At 38.1% G+C, this 21,048-nt stretch overlaps 1 protein-coding gene across 19 annotated transcripts in view; it reads right to left on the bottom strand.

The window, feature by feature from the left end:
* CADPS2 (calcium dependent secretion activator 2) overlaps positions 1–21,048 on the bottom strand; it is a 315,634-nt gene that overhangs the window by 86,588 nt on the left and 207,998 nt on the right. For all 19 annotated transcript variants that reach the window (XM_064142033.1, XM_064142028.1, XM_064142027.1 and 16 more), the window contains exons 12-13: positions 16,309–16,445; positions 12,724–12,911 (exon numbers count right to left, since the gene is read on the bottom strand). In XM_064142033.1, the coding sequence (XP_063998103.1) occupies positions 12,724–12,911; positions 16,309–16,445 (325 nt within the window). The remainder of the gene's footprint in view (positions 1–12,723; positions 12,912–16,308; positions 16,446–21,048) is intronic.

Below are 21,048 nucleotides of genomic sequence, written 5' to 3'. Positions count from 1 at the left end.
AAGTGCCACATCCAATCCTGCCTTGAACAGCTCCAGGGACAGCAACTCCACCACCTCCCTGGGCAGCCCAGTTTAGACTTGATTTTTTCTACTCAAACCCAACATCTATCTTTCATCTCGCAGTATAGGCCCTCTTGGAACTCATCCAAGAAAAGCAGTGGACACTCTTAAGAGTTTTCCTTGTGACATTACCTTCTCAAGAAGATGAAGAGAAAGTAAATGTTTCTTTTGTCCACATTCTTTTCCACCTTACTCTTTATAACTACCTTTGGGACTAAAGAACTAGGTGAAACAGTGAACATCCAAAATCTGAGTAGCCTTCTCTCTCGCCTATATTAGTTTTCCATTTTTTGAAAACTCTGTGAATTGGATTTGTACTTGCTTGTCTTGTCTACTTAGATCACAGTCTAAGTGGCACAGATGTAACATTAGCTCTTGTCTCAAATACTTTGATTCACTCAGAATTAAATATCAAGAGATTTCAAATAAATACCTTATAGACTCGACCTGGTAAAATGAAGTGTGAAATAGCTGTTTGTCCATAAAGAACTTAATGACACCAAAAGTCACCAGAGTTTCTACAGGAGCTTTTACTGCGACCATCTTATAAGACTGCTGTTCTGATGGCAGTTATTCTAAGGAAGCTGATTGATTAGGTGGGAGATTTAGGTTTTCTTCCAGGAATGGACTGTTTTTCTTCACTTGATACAATCCTTTAAAGCTTGGAAATAAGGCTAGAAATATTTTGATTCCTAGAGGTCCTAAAACATATAATAATTTGCAGATGTCACTTGATGCACGGTAGGATTAAGTTTCTTGTGAAAAGCTATGGCATGTGAAATAAAAAAGGTATTCCAGTTCCAATGGGAATTGGATGTGATGGACACTGGGTTGACTGCAGACTGTTTCCAGTCCTCACCTTTGGAAACAGCTTCTCCTAGTGGCCTCTCAAAGAGTGAATTTCTTTAGTAAGCAAAACTGTTTTGTTATGACATCCCTGTGAAATACTAGCTAAACGAGCTTGCCTTTTGTTTCTTCCTCTGGATCACTGATACTGCTGGTTTTTGCATATTAACAAATTTAAAATACATTCAAAGTCTTTTTAGTGAGCTTCCCTCATTAAAAACAGACCATCACTTTGGCTTGTCATAAAAAAAAACCACCAAAAAAATCAAATCCAAGCAATAAAACAAAAAGAAGTTTCAAGAGGAGAATGTGCAAACTGATAGTCTAACGTGTATGCACATAGAGAGATGGGAATGGTAAGGTGGACCCAAAGAATCTACCAGAGAAAGATGAGAAATTATGATGAAAAATGAAATACAAGAAAAATACTTCAGCTAAAGTCTTACTTCAAGACAGATATAGAATAAACTACATTTTAAGGCTGTAGGAAAAAAAACGCCAAAACTTAAATGTCAACATTTAAGATACTAAGATTAAGAGATACAATTTGTTTTAGAAGACCCCAGTGCTTTCTTAGAATATTTGTTTTTAAGTTCTGCAGGAAAACAAAAGAAGAGTGTCAATTTTCAAATTAGCAAGGTAAATGTTTGACTTCTTGTTTCTCAGTAAACTGAATATTTAGAATTTTGATGGAGAGATTTCATTATCTATTTTAAGACTTCAATATCCAAGATCTGTAGTATCCACATTTCCCTTTAAAAGATATATCCACATTTCCCTTTGAAAGATATTGTATTAGTTAAGGCTTTTTGCAAAGCCCATGGTTGATGTTAGACACATCTAAGAAAAACAGTTTACATTATCATCTTAAAAGCAGGCAGAGTAGACATCTTTCTGTTGAAAGAAAACAAAGAGAGCAAACTATCACGTGGCACATAAACACAGCTCTAAACAGCAAGTACTTGAAACCTGGGCATTTTGTAGTTCATATTAACTATTCTTCTGACATTCTGAGGGAATTAAAAAATAAAAAGGCACAATAGAGCCTTCTGCTGTATGCATTTCTCAGGCTGATCCTACATCTGCTTACAGGTCATACCTCCTTTTTCACAAGTGAATGAAAAACACCAATTCTGAAAGCCACTGAAACAGATTAGTACGATAAATCAAGTTAACTTGATTTTTATGCAGTTATATTTTAAGTTTTCAACATTTTCCTACCTAAGAATATACTAGTATTATACAGTTTTACCCAAAGTATAAGGGTATATATAGGCATTAATCAATTGAAATGAACGACAAAACAATGTATAAAGTTTAGGGCAGACGAGAGAATGTACAGGTATCAGCTGCTCCTTCACGGCCTAAGATGGCAAGTATAGCTTTAAACATGCAAAACTTCTAATATTTCTTAATAATGTGTAAATACTGATTATTTTTCTACTGACAGTTTTCCTGATCATAAAATCATAGTATCAACCAGGCTGGAAGAGACCTCCAAGATCATCCAGTCCAACCTATCCACCTATCCCCCAGCCCTATCCAATCAACTAGACCATGGCACTAAGTGCCTCATCCAGTCTTTTCTTGAACACCTCCAGGGATGGTGACTCCACCACCTCCCTGGGCAGCCCATTCCAATGGCAAATCACTCTCTCTGGGAAGAACTTCCTCCTAACATCCAGCCTATACTTGCCCCAGCACAACTTGAGACTGTGTCCCCTTGTTCTATTGCTGGTTGCCTGGGAGAAGAGACCAACCCCCACCTGGCTACAGCTTCCCTTCAGGCAGTTGTAGACAGCAATGAGGTCTTCCAGAAGCAGATTTTTTTTTATATGTTGAAAAAAATGTGTCTTTGTCAATATTGTAGTAAGGACACATTCTATTGTAACACTATCATAGTTATTAGCACTTTCAAGCAGAGGACAACATCCTTCCTTAAACTCAAGGTGAGGTCAACATGACTTCATTTGGTACCTGCAACAGGGTAAAGAATTTTGCTTCTAGCTTTGAACTCAGGAGAACTTTGATGATAACTTTCTCGTGGCTGTTTATGATACATAAAAAGCTCTGTCAGCAATTAAAACAGCAGTAATTAAGAATCCCTCAAACATAACTATTTAGAGAGATCTCACTTCAGAGAACACAACTGAATTGAAGACAGTTTACTTTCCTCTGTGCTCCATACATCTTCAAGATGACAGGCTTCTGAAAATGATGAATTCAGTGATAAACGCTTGGCACAGGGCAATAAAAAAACCTGACAAGACTTAGTGAAAAAGTTGTGTTCTCAGCATTGCCCAAAGAGCCTCAGAAAAATGGGAAGATTACATTCCCTTGAAGAAAAGGGATATAAATGCCCAAGGATCATAGAGATTTTCCGGTTTTGAGAGAACACTGCCTCTCAACTAGAAGCATAAACTCACATAACGTATCAATTCTGAAATGAGTACTTTGCACTGTTCCAGAGAGATAGTGACTGATGACAAATGACTTCTGAATAAAACCCACTTTTGAATATAAGACATCCACTCTAACCATTGTCATTGTGCAGGACTGATGAAAAATGAGAAAAGCTACAAAACCAGAAGACTCCTGTTAAGTCTCTAGATGCTGTATCAGACATGAGGCACAATTTATAGAAGTTGGTAAACTGATGGAATGGATCTTCTGATATAACACACTCCCCTTGAAGTTCCACACTGTGAGGGATCCCATGGCTCTTTCTGCAGCTGTTGGGACAGAACTAAGATTAAAGCAGAGTACCTAATTGCCAATAGAAGTGAGTGAAAGAAAATCTTGCACCTGCTATCACTACAACAGAGACAAAACATGTAGGGTTGAGGTAAGAAACACGGCAGAAAGAAGCAGCATTTTCAATTGCTTCAGACCAAAGGTTCAACAAAATCCTGCTAACAATGTTTTCTTGGAAAAAATATCTAAAAAGTCATCCAGATGCTATTCAGATAAATTATCTTTAAAAATATGCATATAAAGACATAACACTTCTTGGGGAGATAAACTGGACAAAATATTGCATGTCAGATGGTGACCATGCCCAGATACATGGTTGAACTATTGACTTAAATTCAGGAATTTTACATTAATTCTCAGTAGATATTATTTATGGAAGATATTAAATGAAGTAGAAACCAACAAGGCACATGCAGTCTTTAACTCTAGAATTAGACAAAAGAGAAGGAAATCTCTATTCAGGAGCTCATAAAAAATGATGGGAAGAGACAGAGCTACGTATGGATATTATTTTCCTTATTTTCTCAAAGTTCCTGGTCCCAGATTAGAAACCTTTCTCTGAACATTCTTTTACTTGGCACAGTGCAAAACTGCAATAAATGGCTCTTTTCACAAACCACTGAAAAATGAAGAGAAATACACAAATGCATAGCACTCTGAAGTTTCCATAGTTTCAATTCTCATGTGTTCATTTACTCCACTTTAAGATATTTCCTTCAAGCATAACAGAAGCAAGAAGATTATCAGAGTCTTTGGTGCCAAATGATGGCAAGAATCTAAAAGGAGCTCTCAGTGAGTACAAGGCTACTGATGAGGTATGAAATTAATTTTTTTCACTGGTGTTTGTTATGAAGGAATTTCAGAAGCCACCTATGCTGGAACCTTCTTTTCTTTCACAGCAAAAATTCCTGATAATGAAAAAAAGTAAACATTTTTTATTTTCAGCACAGATTTTGTCCAAAATTAAAGAAAACTATGAAAAAGCTTATGGAGGAAATTAGGTAAATGAACAGCAATAAGCTGCTAGGGCAAGAACTGAATTACCTATGGTTGTGTGAAAGTGCTCAACAAGAACTGCTTTGCTCATGAGGAATGGAGGTGAAACATGTGAGGTCTATTAAAAAATTGTAAGTCTCCAGGGAGAGGGAATTATAGTCCAGTAAGCTTTACATGTATCTCAGAAAATTAGAGGTAACTACAATATAAGCATATTTAAGAATAAAATTCAAGAAAAATTCACAGAACCTCAGAGGTTGGAAGGGGCCTCCAGAGACTGAGTCCAACCCCCCTGCCGAGGCAGGATCACCTAGGGTAGTTCACACAGGAACACATCCAACGACAAACATTATTCATTATGAGGAAGTCTGTATGGCTTTGAAGCCAGAGAAATCTCATATTCTGATCTTCCTGAAGCTATCTAAAGGGATTAAAAGAGGTAGATAAGTGTGACCTGACTGATACAATGTATCTGGGGTTTCAAAAAAATCTGCTGTCAGAGTCCTTAACCAAAGACTTTTGAGGTAAGCAAGCAGCCACTGAGTAAAGATGAAAGTCCTTACATTTACAGTGGAAAAAAAAAAGAGTAAGAATAATGGTAGGTACCTGCAGTGAAGTCATCAATAGAGTTCTGCAGGAACCTGTGCTGAGATCTGTGTTATTTTACAGTATTTGTAAATGACCTGGCAAACAGCTAATAACTAAGTTGATAGTAAATGTAATGATAGTTATGTGGCAGAGTGTAGAATTTCAGAAGGATCTTATGAAATCAAACAGCAATAAAATAGCACAATTGATCATGGTAGATAAATGTAAGGGAAAGCAACTCCTATTCAGGACAGATATCTTGGTGTTATGACGGGTAATTTGATGAAACCATTCCTGTTCATTAGTAGTCGAAGAAGCAAACCAACATTGGGGATTACCTGAAAAGGATAAGAAATTAGCAGAAAATATCCATTCAGAGTAATGCATGGTTCCCTTACACTTCTTGAATCTTAAATAGTGAAAAGACAAGAGAGAAAGATTTTTTTGCCTCACCCTCATCTCTTCCAATAGCAACACAGAATGAAACAAACTGTGTAGGAGTCAAGTTCAAATCAAGAGTTTTTCAAGCAAGAGGAACTTGCTGCCAAAGATACTGAGAGTGCAAAAGGCTTACTCTGGTTCGGGGGTGCAATGGACAAGTACCTGAAACAGACCACTTGCTTGATGGTTACTGAACAGGTATACGCTGAGCTGCAAAGAGTTGGGAAGAGAAAGAGTACTAAGAGCAAATACTGTATATGCTCATCCTTCTCTTACTCCAAGCAGGTCATTGCTGGAGATAGATGACTGACTGACTTAGAAGAACGTGCCTATTCTTCTGTGCAAACATACATGTGCTGAAGATTTCAAAATGAAGGTAGAAATAAACTATTTATCTTCAGTTATCAACTGATTTTTGTAGCATTAGTCTCACCTTCGCCTCTCATACATGAACTTCCAGTAAATCAGTTTTTCTGAATAGAAAAAGGTATAACCACGGAATATGCTTGAATTTTGAATTTTTCAATTCAGTCTGTAACTCAGCAGGTGGAAAGAAGTCACTTTGCACTTCATGTGATACCCACCGGCATCCATTTCAGACAGGAGCGACTGAATAGAAGTCACAGCATGAAAAGTATACAAAAGTGAATGTAATTGGAAAGAAAACAATAGCTCCTACCTGGACTGTTTAGACTGAAATGTCAGCATTCAGGAATATCCTATAGTTGCTTGTTCTGCCCATTTCTCTTTCACTAGAGATACACGAGGACATGCAGAATGGCTCTGCAGAAAGTTCTCTTGTGAACTAATGACTTTGAAAGGGATCATAGAGAGGAATTTTTCAGAAGGAAAACATTGTGAAGAGCAGCCAAAGAAGAAGCTTTTAATTGTAAAGTTACACAGCACCAGAAGTACAACTGGTGAAAGCTGATTTTATTTACTGGAGGGAAAGGAATCGGTTGATTTGGAAACAAGGATGTATTTAATTTCAACACTCTGCAATGTTATTCTTTTATTAAAATAGTTTGGGTTTTATCTATTTAGGAAGCGAGCATCTTATGAATATCATCCACAACAGCAAAAATACCTTTTCTACACCAGCAGCTTGTTAGCCCAGTTGTAACGCTCTTCCCACTGGGAAAGGCATGAATGAGGCTTGAATTCCTCAGTCTAGAACTCAGCATAGCGTGCTTGACCCTGCATAAACATTTCTGTTCCCAAATCAACAGCACTGGCATAAGAGACATCTGAAGTACTAGCATGCTTGATAATTCTGTCATAACTTGTTACCTGCATCTCAGGAAATAAAACAGCTGAGGGCTGTTCTTTGATGTTGAGACTGCCTGGCAAGGTCTGCTGCATATAGCCTACTCTAGAGCTCAGTTCAGGTCTCTTCTGTGCTCCACAACATCCCTAAAGGTCTAGGACAACAATTTACTTTTATGTGACAACAACTTAATTTTTTGTGTTTATTCTGTGAGTTTTGAAGTAAAACCATGGCTACTGTGTTACAGCCTGTATGAGTATTACAGCCTGCAGCATAAAACAACAAGCCCCAGAGTGCAGCAAAGGAGCACAAGGGATATCCAAGAGTTCAAAACCTACAAGAAGAGTTCTGGAGACATATGAAGGGTGGAAAGAGTCAAAGCGAATTCAGCTTTGTTCCTATGGTTTACCAGGTATTCAATACACGTGATCCCACAACCATTCCCGGAATCTTAAGAGAGTAGCTACAACTGATGGACAGTTGAGGCTCACTGTATAAGATTGCTTCCTTGCCAGTTTTATTTAGCAAATCAGATGCAGTGTTTAGCATATGTCCTGGTATGGCCCTGGTATATTTTTTATATTTGCTCTGATTTTGAGTTTCTCTTCACAGACTACAAGAAATGAAGGCAAGTGACACCTTTACATGATCATTTGACTGATGTCACCAGATTGCCCACTACTCTAAAATTCATAACCAAAAGAAATTAATAATTTGAACTATAGATATGCCTGCTTTTTTATATGCTACTCCATCATCTGACTTCAAGATCATTTTTGATGATCTTTCTCAGGCTAGTGGAAGGTCTAAGATCCTTCTGTGCAGCAAAGGTGAAATATAAATTGAAGACATCATGCCTAGAGTATAAAGCTGTTTGTCTTTGTACTGTAGTCTTTCTAATTCTCAGCCTGACTTAGAAAAATGAGATGTATAACGCCAGGGATGAGCCTAGAACTTTGGCCTGTAGTGCATTGTCTGTGAAATTCTTTTTTCCCTTTTACTATTCCTTAGTGCTGTGGCAGCTGAATGAGTGGATGTATTATGTGCGTATGTGTGTTTGTCATCCTCAGTGAGCGTGTCTGCTTCTGTCCTTGACTTACTCTTCTTCTTTCTTCATGTTTCTTTTTTCTTCCTTTTTACAATATCTCAGTTCTAGTCAGACTCCCCCTGTTCAACACTTCTTTTATTCCTAACACACTCATAATGCTATTCAGAGACTATCTGTACAGAGGGAATAGACAGAATACAGAGTGCTTACCACTGTGTAAATGATGTGCTCCCTGAAATATTTTCGTGCATTGCATGTGCTGTTGTCCTTCACTTAGATTATGCAATAAAAAGAAATGTATCTACCTTTCTTTTGAATTCTTGAAATAAGTTTGAACAATTGTCACTGGGTATTTGTCTTGTTAGGTTGGAACCAGTAATAAAAAGGCTAGAAACAACAAAAGCTTAGACTCAATAGGAAATACGAATGTGTCAGGTTCTTCAGAACTGACAAAAGCAGCATGCTTTTACAGAGAACAGGTTACCAAGTAAGAGCCAAAAAATCTCCTTCCTTACCAGTATGACTGTTAAGATTCTTCACGTTTCAGGCACATTTAAAAACATTAAGATTTTGAATGTTATTATCAAAGTTTACATGACATCAATCTTCCACTATCAAATCACTCAGGTCACAAATACCCAGCTCCTCTTCTCACAGACAAAGCTTTGTTTGGGCCAACGAAGGAAACAATGTCCCTTTTAAGCATTGTCCCTTCTTCACCATCTTGAGGACAAGTAAAACAGTCTCTATCGCTGACTGGTTGCCAGACAACATAAGTTGCCTTGCAACCAGTCCTACCAGCATTCAGTTTTGAGGATTTACTGACAGAACCACAGTGGCTAATTTTTGGGACTGATTATTTTACCCAGACTGGCAGGATTGGATCATATGAGAGGAGAATATGTAATAGGTTTAGCCTTACTATTTTTGAACTTTTAAAACATATTTCCTACAAAACTCTGCAGATCTAGTGTGCACAGTAAGGTATAAATAAATGTTGTCCTAAAATCTGATAGACTCCCTGCCCCATACTCCACTCCAGTACAAACAAGACTTAGATAAACTAAAACAAATTCAGATGGCCACCACGACAGTAAGAGATCAGAGTATTTGCTCTGAGGGAAGGCTGAGAAGAGATGAGTTTATTCAGCCAGGAAAATAGGCTGAATGATAGCCCCCACCTGCTTCTACTGGCTGACAAAACACTGAAATAACACAGGTTGAGACTGGATAAAGCCTTCAGTAATCTAGTCTGAACATCACAACTGACCCTGCATGCAGAAGGTGGTTTATCTAGACACCTGACATCCCTTCCAGCCTAAGCTATCCAATGATCCTATCTCCAGCATCTGTGTTCAACAGCAGAGCTAGTTCCCTCAGTTTGGAATAAGACATAAAGTAAAAAATTCTTTTAAAGAGCAGCCTGGCACTGCAAAGAAGCATTTTTTTACCAAGTTTTTCACTTGTGAGTGGTAGGAGGACATCATCACAGGAATGTCACTGTGATCAACAGCTCTAGAAACAGCCTATGCCTTTAGCAGAAAGAATTCCAGAAATGTTCTACCTTTTTCTGTTTGGGGTTCACACCACATTCTCAAGGTATGTTACTTCTCCTTGTGGTAGCACAGCCAGAAGAGCTCACTATAGTATGATTGGTTGCTAAGCTACAAATTATAGAAAGAGTCAAAACTTAATGCATGCAGCATGGGAAACAAACAGGAGGAGCTGGAAGCCATTGTATATCAGGAAAACTATGACATAGTGGCCACGGGAAACACGGTGGGATGCCTCACACAACTGGAATGCCACAATCAATCTCTTCTTTGGAAGAGATAGGCAAGGAAGGAGAGTTAATGGAATGGTCTGGTGTGCCAGAGTGTGTTTTGATTGCACTGAAGTTCTGAGAGTATGTGGAGAATAACTTCCTGACACAGCTGGTGAAGAAGCCAATTAGGGTTGCCACCCTGCTGGACCTGCTGCATTGTGACCATGAAATGACAGAATTCTCAGTTAGCCAAGTAAAGAGCAAGGGCAGCAGAACTGCCACCTGGGACCTCTAGCAGGCAGAATTTGGCTTGTTTCAGAGACTGGAAAATGGATTCCTTTGGGAGCCAGTCCTGAAGGACCAAATAGAACAGGAAGGCTGGATGGTATTCAAAAGGTGCAGGAACAGGCTGTCTCCACGGACTAAAAGAGGAGCTGGTGGGGAAGAAGCCCAGCCTGACTAAATTGAGATATTTGGTTGCAGCTTATATAGAAAAGGAGTCTATGGTCATCGGCCTCTGAGGAGGACTACAGAATAGTGAGGCTATTCAGGAAGTCAATTAGAAAGCCCAAAGACAAACTAGTAACTAATTTGGCTTTAGCTATTAAAGAGAACAAGAAATACTTCTACAAATATATTAGCACAAAAGGAAGACTAAGGAGAATTCTCAGTTCTTTGTTGGATGCAGGGAGGAACACTGTGGTCAAGGATGAGGAAAAGGGAGAGGTACTCAATACCTTCTATGCCTTAGTATTTAGTAGCAAGACCAATTGTTCACTGGACATCCATTCCCTGAGGAGGAAGATCAGAACTGGAAGCAGAATGAAGTCCCCATATGTGCTAGTTTGAAGCAGGCTAGAATGTTTTGGTGAAAAGAACTAGATGATAGGCTCTGAAAGGAAAACAACTGTGATGTCTCCTTCCCTCAGAGCCTTGCTGAAGAAGAAATGTAAACATTAGATAACACTTTTGCCATTTTTGCTTTCACTTTCGGGCTGGGCTCTGGCTGAGCTACATCTCCCTAACCTCGCCTGCCACTAACCTTGCTCCTTAACCTCTTGGCCGAACCTCTCTTCTTCCTTAGGACTGGGGTAAGGTTGAGAGGAGCAGGGGGAAGGTGCAGGGGTGGTTGAGAGCCCCTCCTGGGGACTCAGGTTTCTGGGAGGGCAGTTGTGCTTCTGTATTACTTTTACTTTGTACATTTCTGTCTATAACTGTATATACTGTAAATATCTGCTTGTATATTGTGCTAGCTGTAAATAAATAGCTTCATTTATATTCCCAGAACTGGCTGAGTCTAGTTTGGGTACTTCTAAAGTGTGGGGGGGCGGGGTACACCTAAACCACCACACCCTAATCCAAGATGAGTTGTTTAGTGACCTGCTGCACCACACACACAAACCTATATGGCTGGATGACATACACCAAAGGAAACTTAGGGAGCTCATCAAGCCACTTTCCATCAATTGCCAGCAGTCCTGGTGAACAGGGGAGGCCCCAGCTGATTGGAGATTGGCAATTATGATGTCCATCTATAAGAAGGGGCATAAGGAGGACCCAGGGAACTACAGACTTCTCAGTCTGACCTTGGTGCTGAGCACGTTGTGTTGAGTGCCTTTATGCAGCACGTCCAGGACAACAAGGTGAGCTCATGAAGGGCAGGTCCTGCTTGATGATTTGATCTACTTCTACAATAAGGTGACCCACTTAGTGGATGAGGGAATGGCTGAGGATGATGTTTATCTGGACTTTAGTAAAGCCTTTTACAATGTCTCCACAGAATCCTTCTGTAGAAAATAGCTGCTTATGGCTTGGGAGGGTGGACACCTGACAGGTCCTGCACCTAGGACACAACAACCCCATGCAAAACTACAGACTTATGGGAGAGTGGTTGGAAAGCTGTCTGGCAGAAAAGGACCTGTATGTGCTGGTTTACAGCCAACAGAACATGAGCCAGCATGTGTGCTCAGGTAGCCAAGAAGGATAACTGCATCCTGCCCTGTGTCAGGAATAGTGTGGCCAACAAGAGAAGGCAAGTGATGCCTCCATACTTGGCACTGGTGAGGCTGCACCTCGAATACTGTGTTCAGCTTTGGGCCACTCGCTACAGGAAAGACATTGAGATGTTGGAGAAAGGGTTGGACTTGATGATCTGTGAGGTCTCTTCCAACCTTGGTGATACTGTGATACTGTTTAGGGAAGAGCAATCAAACTGGTGAAATGTCTGGAATACAAGTACTATGAAGAGCAGCTCAGGGAACTCAGATTGTTTAGTCTGGAGAATAAAAGGCTGAGTAGAGATCTTATTGCTCTCTACAGTCACCTAAAAGAAGGTTGTAGTGAGATGGGTGTTGCTCTTCTCCCAGGTAACAAGTCATTCAAGAGGAATTGGCCTCAAATTGCACTAGGGAAGTTATAGATGGCACATAGGGAAAAAAAATCTTTACTGAAAAAATAGTGAGGCACTGGAATGGGCTGCCCAGGGAGGTGGTGGTGTTACCATCCCTGGAGCTGTTAAAAAAGCATGTAGATATAGCACTTTGGGACATGGTTTAATAGCTATGGTGGTATTATGTTAACTGTTGGACTCAATGATATTAGACATCTTCTCCAACTGAAATAATTCTATGCTTCTACGGTTCCCTTATACAGAAAAATTGTTCAACACATCCCTGGAAACACCATTCACTAACACAACAAACACAGAATGCAGAAGACTGCCTTTTTAACAGGGTGATATCCATTAGCCTTGAATCGGTCTGTCTGTACAATGCCTAAGAAAATACACTGCATTAGGACAGTACATACTGAAAGGAGTTTAAAAAAAACCCAAACAATAAAAGACTACTTCCACTACCTGATTTCTATCACACACAACTTCCCTGCCTAGTGAATGCAAGATCTTAGAAATACATTTGCTTCCTCTAAAGGCTCTGGATATAAATAATTAAAAATTACCTGTTCCCGTGAACATGAGAAGCACAAAATGCAAAACTGTAGTGAAGCAAGGTTGGATCAATGACAGAGCCATTTTCTGAATGTTCAATCAATTCATTGAGATAGCAAAGATGGCGGTGACAGCCTCTCACTCCATAGCGAGCACAGTACTCATCTAACACGAAGACTTGACCCGGACTAAACCAACCCTGAAAGAGAAAGGCAAAAAAATATCCACAATGTTTTGAGATTTCTTTTCCTTCTCACAGCTCTCAAACCTGGCAAAGAACAGAAGCATGTATTTTTTTTATGTGTATTACATAATATTTTTATACTGGAATGGTTTCTATCTGAGTAATGGTGATGGCACTGCTGGCTAGATCCAACAATAGCGCTTTTGCTGGAAGGAGCAAATGTCAGGAGACTATCCGCAGTTCTGAGTTACCACTACTATCAAATAGGAAGTCTACAAAAAACATGTTAATACATCCAAAGTCTGGCACAGATTCAATTATCTCAAAACCTAACAGAAAATAAACTAACACCTTAAAATAAGGATTTTTTTCCAAATTAGTTGTAAGTTATGAGAGAACACTTGAGTAATGCTGAGAGATGTTAACATGGACATTAAAACACAGTTTCTGGGTGGTCAGTTCCCCATGGTTGCAACTTCCGTGTCAGAGAATCATGATTTGATGATTTACCTTGTTTCTTATGTAAAGTGTGCACTACTTATGATCAATATCTTATACTAGTAAAAGGATACAAAACTAAATACTTTGTTAAAAGCCTTCTGAGTAAGATGAGTATGATTTGACCTGGAATAATAATTAGATATTCTGGGGCGTAATGAGGGCTTACATGGACAGTCCTTATGAGATCAAATGACATAACCCTGTCACGGACATTAATAAATGTGGACTCCTTCTCATCACCACAACAGTTCCTGAGTAAATCTGGAGTGCAAAAAGCAGCAGGGAAAAAACATAAACCTTGGGAAGCCACAGCTACAGCATAGCTGCTCTAAATAAGAGTTTCCCTTTGTTCTTTTGTTAACCATGGTGATACTTTCATAATCCTTGCCAAATGCTTCAGAGAGATTTGAGAACACCTAAACTCAAATACAGAAACAACTTGGATATGTAAAATGATTTTGCAAGTCGTGAATTTGTAACATCAGTTTAGCAGATGAAGACCAATATTTTCTTAACCATTGTGAACAACTCTGCAAGCTCAGATGTTTAATATTTGTACAAAATAACATTAAAAAATACTATTCATAGTATCATAGTATCATCAGGGTTGGAAGAGACCTCACAGATACTTAAAAATATATTCACTTCAGGCTTAAAACACCTGTGTTTTAGCTTTACTAAAAGACTTGCATAAGACCAGCATTCAAATTTTACATTCTTTCCCTACTCTTGTAAGAAAGAATATCTCAGTTATTTTAAAAACTAGTTTACTTATGATTAATTTCTTTGGACTCAACTTTTCCAATGATATTAAAGAGCTTCAGCTGTTTCTAGAGAGCTTTATTCCAACACCCAGAGCAGTACTCAATGTTTTAAACTCCTATTTAGTCATGCTGCAATAGTTAATGCAGTTTATAAGGCATTTGCTAGAAAATAAGGTATACAACTGAAAAAAGAAAGAAAAGATATTTTCACTGATTTTTTGCAACAATATTAATCTTAGCCCTAGATATAATAAAAAGTGGTTACTGTCACTGGTGTTCTGCTACTGTGTCATCACCATCACTGATCTCTGCTTTTATAGAAAACATAACAAAATGCTGCATGTCAATACCCAGCAGCACAAAATGAAAGAATTAACATTTCTGTACATTGTCATAGAGAAAATTGTGACAATTACACATTTTTTTTGAGAACTTATTTCTTCAGTTTCTGTAGGAGAAGTACTTTTAATGTGGTCATTTTCATATATCTGCCTGCCTTTCTCTATTCAATCCCATACCACTCATAAGTCTCCTGAACACATGTCAACTGCATTCTACAGAGTATTGGATAACTGCAGCTCCTCAGTACTGAGATGAATGCAAAATTAAAAACATTTATGTGATAAACAGAACCGTGCTTAATATTAATGTTTACACATTTTTGGTTTTATCTGTGTAAGCTGTAAATAAAGGGATGTATTATTTTTAAAAATGACAGGAAATGAGCTGCTTGGGAAGAAAAAAAAATCATCCATATATGAATATATTCCATCGTTATCTTGACATTCCCCATTTTTTTAATTACAAATGTATAGTTAAATAGGCAATCTAACAAAATACAGTCACCCATTCTACTTGCTAAAAGCTGACTTTTAGAAAGAACAATAAGAAATACGTCTGGTTTACGGTTGCTATAGCACTGTGTATTTCACCTAACCTCTTCTAGAAGTTCCTGATTTCAAGGTTATATTAAGTGTCTTACTATATTATTATTATAAAAAAAGATTTTGACCTCAGTGCACTGTTAGAAAGCTAACCATTTTCTCTTTGAGTGCCAATTACTTCATACAGATGTACCTTTCGGCCTCTTCTTTGATTCAGTGTGCAACCCACAGACAGAAAATGAGTCATTTAACTTTTTCTATACATACTTATCTGGTAGCATTTTAAAAAGGAAGCAACTGTCATCAAATAATCAATGTTTCCCTTTTTTTAACACTTGCAAACAAACCTCAACGCCCCCCCCTCCCATCATTTTCTTTGTATTACTTGACTAGTCAGACCACTGGAAAAAAAGAAGTAAAAAAAAGTTGCTTTTTTGGGGGTTAAGACAGTATAGTGAAAAGGCATTTTAAGTCTTTAGTGAGAGGTTGCTATACCAAGCACGGTATCAGGTGAAAAAAACAAAGCCTCAGGACATCACCCACATAAACCTCTTTAACATGGGTGTATAATCAGTTGGACCTTGCCTACCATAAACAGAAGCTGAAGCAGCCCCATCCTCAACTCCTAGTCCACAAAACATAAAATAGAAAACATTATGTAGGAAAAGGAAACTGCAGCTCAAAATGTGGAAGCATGTTATGCTAGCATCTTATTTTTTATAGCTGTCTTGGAATATGAAAAACACTCACTTTGATGCATATTATTTGTTTCTCTTTAATAACCCTTTTGTTACTTGTAGTTCAGGTATTAGATATATGCCCATATATGTATACTTGCTTGAGGTTCTGCTTCCTTTCTTTCACTGTTTTCCCTCTTCATACCACAGTGGAATGGAGAATTACAAGACAGGTGATAATGCCTGACAAGAGGTGAGTACATCTGTACCTTAAAATGTGTAGGTGCCAGTAAATCCTACCACAGGTGCTCTTACCATTATCAAAATGTTCAGTTTTTATTCGGACCTCCGAAGGAGACATGGTAAATTTCAGCTGATACAAACAGAGACCATTTGGGTCTCTTTGCTCTGTACTGAGTGGCACAGCAGCAGCTTGTAAGTGTATAATTTTCAAATCTGAAACCAATTGATTAGACTCTTTATTCCAACTATTCCAACCACAGCTATTGAACAAACTAGGAAGAAAGGACTACTTTTTAACAACTCTTTCTTACTTCTTTATATCTACCTTCCAGCGAGTACTCACCAAACAAGAATAGGAGTCATTCAATCTGTGATCCAAGGTCTGCCTCTGAAGCAGTCTAAAAAGGGAGGCATGGTCAAATTTGCAGGGGTTAGCAGAAATAAACTCATCCATTCCATGCTTCTGACCACGATCTGTATCTGTTTGTACAAGGAAAAACGTGCAGAACAATACGTATGACTGTGCATGTAGATTTACAAATGCAAGTGTACACATGGGATAAAAGTCTCAATATACAAACTTGAAAATATGTCCAAGAAACAAGTGACATAAGTAGATGTCTGCAGGTGACTTATAAAATATTGGGGTTTAAGCTGAAAATAACATGAATAGATTATTTTTCTATCACAACAATCTATGGATTGTAACAATGAAAAAATCTGAAGTTACTACCCACTGACAGATTAAACAAAACTCAGAAAGGCTACCAGAAAACACAGTATAGTACATTAAAACAATTCTTAAATCACTGTTTTCTAGCAGAGCTCTCCAAAGGTTATAATTTACAATTGTTATAAGTTAAAAAAAAGAAGTGTTCTACAATTTTCTGCTTTTGTGTGTCTCTGTTTCTAATTTTAGCAAAATAACCACATAAAATATCCTTCACTCCACTGCAAAGAAAAGGTTTATGCATTTATTTTTTCACATAAGAAAGAGCATCTTTACTGCAGTTCAGAGTACCACTCATAGAAATATTCACCATGGCTTGAAGCCTACTTCTCAAATGGCAAACTGGAGCAGAAATGAACACACTGGCTTGAGCTAGGTCATTTCCAGCCTTCTTTTTGTACTCGGCTTCTAATGAGACAAACCCTAATGTAGTAATGGCAAAGAGCTCCTTCAACCTTCCAGCAAAGAGTAGCAAAAAAGGGAGCAGCGTTTTTGTGTAAATACATTGAGAAAACATACCATCCCAAATGGCACTTCAATCAAAGGCCCAAATTTATTGTTCTTCACAGATTGCATCTTTCAACGCCTTTAAACCCCGCGGGTTTATCAAAAGAGAAGCTCTAGCGATTGCTTTCATTAATGCTATGTTTTGTCCAAGTCCTCAATGTGAATTATCTATCAAGTATGGACAGAAAAAGCCTTACAGTGCCCGAAAGGACTAGTTATGTATTAGCACATTAGCTGTCTTGGATTCTATAGACTCTACTGGAGTGAACAGTCCTATCAACTTAAAAATTGACTTCCCCTTTCAATAGGGTCTTGGCTCTTTGTTCCTTTAAATTCAAACCCAGGTCTTTTTATATTCGTTACTGGAAAAGTATAGATCTAAGTGTATCCTAAATGCAATTTTGAAAACCTGCATAGTACAAACCTAAAATTTCTAAAGAAAGGGAGACAAAAGTTTATTGATTAAACCAAATTATAGAGTAAGGTTCATAATAAAACTCAATATTGATCTGTGGGCATGATGCTAACATAATCAGTCACATTTAGAAATTTAGCCCCAGATCATATTGATCCATGTCAAGTCCAACTTTCAGCTGTATTTGTGGATGAGAGAATTATTTAATTCAAGCTGAAGGATCCGCAGCATCACATCCCAGAAAGATGCAGAAACTAATTCATATCACTTGGCTTTGCACTGTCAAAGCAAGAGTCACATCCATGTGACAGATTTCACCAAGGTGGATGCAGCAAATAAACAGTATGACAATACATCGATGGAGTAAGGTATGAGACCATCATCACAGAGAAACAGTAGCATATATTTTAATTAAGATCATCTGCCAATATTATTGCACAGATCAACTATTTCCATGAGCACAGAGCAGCCTACCACTCATGACAAACTTAGGTCATATTTTGACATAGGTACATGAAATATTCTGTCTTAATTAGTGCCATTTAAATATACTTAAACATGTGAATTCATAGATAAACTACGGATAGACACAACTGCATTGCCAAAAGTACTAAACTACAATGGGAAGCTACCTGTAGTTTCCAAAATGATCCATAGATTTTAGATAAAAGTTCTCCAAAACTAATATGTTTAATATGTAATTGGTTTCCACGTTTCTTTTAAGTTTTTATTCTTAAATGAATGTCTGATCCCTTAAACCATTACTTACAGGATGATAGATGACAGAAATGAAAAAGGATTAATATCTGTTTCTGTTGTTGGTCTCACGTACAAGTTACATACAGCTGAATCTTTCTTAAATTAACTGGTGTGATTGTTTTTTTCTCTGGTTAACTACACAAACATAAATGATTCTCCTTCAGTAAAAGAAAATCTGTGTTAAGTATTGTTAAGTAACGGAGTACTTTAAAACCAGGAGACTGGATGTTGCAAAAGAAACAGATTCAACATTCTGGTACAGTTATCCAGATGAACAGAATTTGTAAGCTGATCTACTTAACAGGATGCAGCTTGTGAAAGCAGAATTCTTTATTAGAATAAAGGGGGAAAATAAGCAAACCCATGTATTTAAAAATATAAATACCTGCTAAATTTAATTCTGCAGAAGATCTATGACTTATCACCACCTTTTAAAACAAATCTATTGGTATGAAGCACACTGTTAAATAGTAGATCTATTAGCAATTATTATTTTAGCAAAGAAAACAAACAAACAAACCCCTTACCTTTGCCAGCTGTGTGCAAGCAGGAAATAACAGAAAAATAGATCTAGTGTAGCACATTAGATATTATTTTAATGCCATGATATATACATACACAAGGTAACTGGCAAATCTTTTTGAAACAAAATTGATTAAAAATAAAATAGAAAAGGACTTGACCTGAGACTATGAACAATTATTTGACTCTGATCTGACCTTACTTTTAAAAATTGTTGGATTGTATTTTTTAAATTCCTGCCTCTGAGCTTCATATGTCATGTTCAAGCTACATGAAAATTCAACAGCATAGAGTGCTGTAATGTGATACACATGTAAGAAAAAATACAATCTTATTTTATACTCTACATTTTCTCCATCTTGGGAGAACTTTGAAGCAGTAATACTTCTGCTTCTTCACAATTACTTTTCCCCTCCTTCTTAATGGAGTTTGTTGTCCTGATTTTAAGTGTTTTCCTGGTTTCAAACTCACACTCACTGTTTTTGCCCCTATTTCCATGTTACACTGCTTCACATTGTGTATTTATTTGATCTTTTGGAAGAAAAAAAATTAAAATGAGGTAGGACAAATATATGGTTTTAAACCATGGCAAATACTTACAAAATCTATTACAGGAGTTTTAGCAAATTCACTGGATATTCTTTTAGACAAGAATATTAATTCTGGCAAGCATGGAGAATATGCCAATGTTAGTACAGCTACAAAGGCTACATAAAAATCATTCTATCTTCTGTGACTCAGTAGAATTGAGTGAATTAAGACTACCAGGAATTCTGTGTTTATGGTATATGCTTGAGTTGCTCCCAGTGATAACTATATCACCAGGCATCATCTCTGTCTCATTCCAGCCCAGAAGCAAATACATGTTTTCTGTAGCATTTACTCTGTGCTAAGGTGAACTGGCCTTGAAAAGTGGTGATCTCCTTCCCTCTTGTGACTCTCAGTGACATTCCTGTTTGAGTTTGAGCATCTTGGAAGCAATTTGAACTAACTCAGGCAGACAGGAATGAAGAGCAGGCAGAGAAAAGAAATCCAGTATTGTAGGAATTAAAAAGATTTAAAGACTAGGAGTAGTGGGGTAAGAACTATGACTCTTACAGAGAAGAGGCTGGAACTGGTTGGATGAAGATGAAGGTGCACATACTCTTTGCAAAAGACAGTGGCAAGACATGCATTACTTTCCTTCAAGTGCCACTCCACACAGACAGTGACAGCTTGTATTGGGAACATCTCGACTCCTGATCATTGACCAGGACTCCAAAGGGCTATGTGCTTAGAAACACAGGCCAAAGAGACAATCCATGCCCCCAGAACCTCGTAATTTTAATATCAGACAATGAAATAGCACATAGAGAGAAAGTGACGGAACATGAGAAGGCAGCAGGACCAGGTGACTGTCAGGTTGGAGACAGCACACCAGTGTGCTGCCACTATTTGGCCAAAGGATGGATCTGAACAGCTACAAAAAGGTGACTTACTGACTGCCTAAGGTGACGGAGGCCAGTATTAACATTTTCCTTCTAAAAGGGAGATGTGGCTAGTGGGAGACAAGCAGGAATGGGACATGCAAAGGAATGGAGGAATATGCAGGCAGGATGGAGTTACATTACTTCTGTAGGTAGTGTCACCATACATTACTTTTATAGGGAGTATCACCATTTAAGGTTTCCCAAGACAACAACCTGGGACAGAATTTAGATTACACCTCTCTCTCCTCTCCCTCTTCCTCCTCATGGAAAAGACAGGCAGGGGGAGTAAAAAAAGATAAGCAAAACGACTTGCACAGAATTGGAAGTTAAAAAAGTAATTTTTAACAACAATGACAACAATAAAATAGAAGGTATTAATGGAAAAGGGATTAACAGAGATACACACAAAACCAGATCATGGATGCCAATAGATTAGGCTCGACTGTGCAGCAAAGCTAAAAAAAACCCTCCTCACTAGGCAGGAAGGCAAAAAGCCACAGAAAGCGAGCTCCCTTAGACAAAGGGTAGGCCAGAAAGGGAAGGGAATAACAGGATCTGATAACTCCCACCTGCTCACCCGTGTTGGGTTCCACCTGAGGGTCCATGAGTTAACCCTTAACCCATAACAGGTAGTAAAGTGTTAAGATGGACATAAAGCTGCTAAACCTGCTAAGAAAACTA

The sequence above is a fragment of the Pogoniulus pusillus genome, chromosome 4 (assembly GCF_015220805.1).
Source record: "Pogoniulus pusillus isolate bPogPus1 chromosome 4, bPogPus1.pri, whole genome shotgun sequence".
NCBI classification, from domain to species: domain Eukaryota; kingdom Metazoa; phylum Chordata; class Aves; order Piciformes; family Lybiidae; genus Pogoniulus; species Pogoniulus pusillus.
The sequence above is the reverse complement of the archived record's forward strand: the minus strand, read 5'-3'. Positions and strand labels throughout refer to the sequence as shown.